Source organism: Guillardia theta (assembly GCF_000315625.1).
Source record: "Guillardia theta CCMP2712 unplaced genomic scaffold GUITHscaffold_492, whole genome shotgun sequence".
In the NCBI taxonomy this organism is placed as follows: Eukaryota; class Cryptophyceae; order Pyrenomonadales; family Geminigeraceae; genus Guillardia; species Guillardia theta.
Genome location: NW_005434208.1, coordinates 4,625 through 6,559, shown reverse-complemented (window position 1 = coordinate 6,559; position 1,935 = coordinate 4,625). Strand labels below are relative to the sequence as shown.

Below are 1,935 nucleotides of genomic sequence, written 5' to 3'. Positions count from 1 at the left end.
GATAGCGATAGTGCACTTAGGAGTAGAACAGATGAACAATGAAGCTAGATTTGTTTATGTACAGCAGTAAGAGAACACACGTCAATGTTCGTGCAATCCCATTCCGATGACGTGGCCAACGTCTAAGATGGGTTGCTTATATGTCGAGGTCAGGCTTAACCCGTAATACAGCAATGAGTAAACATGTGTATCGGTTTATACCAGCCTCATGCTTTCATCATACCAATGTGTTGTACGTACGTCTACGTCCAGTACACATCTTCGATTCTAGCATTATACACCTCGCCAGCGTACGTAGCCTCTTGCGACTACTCGCATGATGCTGCCATGTCCGTTACTGACGTAACGTCATGCGGGTGCAACATCACTCCCCCTTGCTCGAAACTTAGTGTCGTCACTGCGTGAGAGCATTGATTTATGCAACACTGTCCCGGAATCGACCCAACGGCTCCGATGCTGTATGAGGGTCTCCCTTTGACTCTTCGCGAACTAACCAACAAAATGCGAAAATGGCAGAAAGCCAAAATGCAAATGTGGCCCAGGACGGTGAGTTCCCAGTATGTTTCAGCGAATGACTTAGGTTCCAAAGTCATACATGCATTCATATGCCTTTCAGTGAGCATAACACGTCGTTTCCACATGCTTTTACGTTTCCTTCGTAGCATTTTGTGGATGCACGTGAGGAATTGCGTGTAGCATTTTTGAGGTAACGAGACGTTGTATTGCCTTTCACACACTGCTGATTGTGTGGGGTAAGCAATTCCAAACCCTGATGTAGCTTTTCGCATCATCAACTAGCTTCAATGGAAGTTTAGAGCAGCTATGTAGCTTTTGCTACACGCCGGTTACCCACGGTGGTGAGTTAACGAAGAGTACGTTTCCATGTTTCAAAAGAAATCATGTTACGCGCCATCGCCCTGATTAGCAATCATGTTTCCATGTCACCAAATCAGCCCATGTACTATGGGGAAGCTGTGCTATGAAACTCTTACTCCTTTCTCCCATATCCATTTGCGTTTGCAAGCAACTATCACTACCCTCTGAAGTCGCAATGCCCCAGGGATGCTCAAGTTGTGCCACATGCTTATGGTTTCGCTTGTACTATGCTACTCCCTGGTACTAGAACAGTCCAGAGGCGCTCAGCACTTCGCGTATGTGTCTTTGTCCTTCGAAGGATCTTAGACAAGTTTGAGAAAAGTTTATTCATTTTGAAAATTACCAAAGGTAATCATCGTATGAATTACTTTTTGTTTTCCTTTGATAGCGTGTTGCTTCAGGGAGGTTCAACAATTGGTCTCTTAGATAGAGAAACTGATCAGCGGGCAGCGGTTTTGTGAATATATCAGCAACTTGCTCGCTTGTATGAATTGCTTCCAAGGTGATCTCCTTGTTGGCAACGCATTGTCGTATGAAATGGTGTCTTCTCTTGATGTGTTTCGATCTGCTCTTGCTGACGGGATTCTCGCTGAGCTTGATGCAGGCGGCGTTGTCTTGATAGCGTTTCTTCGTAGGACTTGTGAGATATCTTGATAGCAATGATACTGCATAGCTGATTTCTGGTCTTGACCATGTTGCTATGTATATCAGACTTGCTACTTGGCTTCTGTAGATTTTGACTAAGTCTTCAGGCGCGTGCGGATCAACGTCTTCTGGTTCGATCACGAACTTGGGATCCATTGGCGTGGTGAATTTCCCTGTAGGGTCGATCCCCTCGAGGTTGAATCTTTTCAAACATTTTTCGATGTACGCTTGCTGGTTGCTGATGAAGTCTCCAGCTTCGTCCCTCTTGTACGCGACTCCCAGATAGAAGCTAAGATCGTTGTCAGTTGTTACGCTGTATCCTTTTGTGTTCATCATGAAGTCGTCGAACTTCAATGCAAATAGTGCTTGGCTGTTGCTAGCTTGGATGATGTCGTCGACTACTAACGCGATGAT

The 1,935-nt window shown here is 45.3% G+C and overlaps 1 protein-coding gene across 1 annotated transcript; it reads right to left on the bottom strand.

Annotated features, from left to right (window-relative positions):
* Window positions 1-526: 526 nt before the first annotated feature.
* On the bottom strand, window positions 527-1,872 carry GUITHDRAFT_156712 (hypothetical protein). The gene is made up of 5 exons (XM_005817884.1): window positions 1,776-1,872; window positions 1,629-1,716; window positions 1,481-1,578; window positions 1,278-1,378; window positions 527-1,224 (listed from the first exon to the last, which is right to left on the bottom strand). Exons 2-4 carry the CDS (start codon window positions 1,675-1,677, stop codon window positions 1,343-1,345), a joined length of 183 nt encoding a protein of 60 aa, XP_005817941.1. The 5' UTR covers window positions 1,678-1,716; window positions 1,776-1,872; the 3' UTR covers window positions 527-1,224; window positions 1,278-1,342.
* Window positions 1,873-1,935: the final 63 nt, after the last annotated feature.

What these genes read in the sequence shown, in the direction of transcription:
- GUITHDRAFT_156712 (XM_005817884.1), bottom strand. Translation starts at nt 1,677, where the DNA reads ATGGATCCCAAGTTCGTGATCGAACCAGAAGACGTTGATCCGCACGCG. An exon ending in AGACGTTGATCCGCACGCGC is followed by an intron (nt 1,579 to 1,628) that starts CTGAAGACTTAG and finishes AGTCTGATATAC; the next exon opens with ATAGCAACATGGTCAAGACC. An exon ending in CGCTATCAAGACAACGCCGC is followed by an intron (nt 1,379 to 1,480) that starts CTGCATCAAGCT and finishes CAAGGAGATCAC; the next exon opens with CTTGGAAGCAATTCATACAA.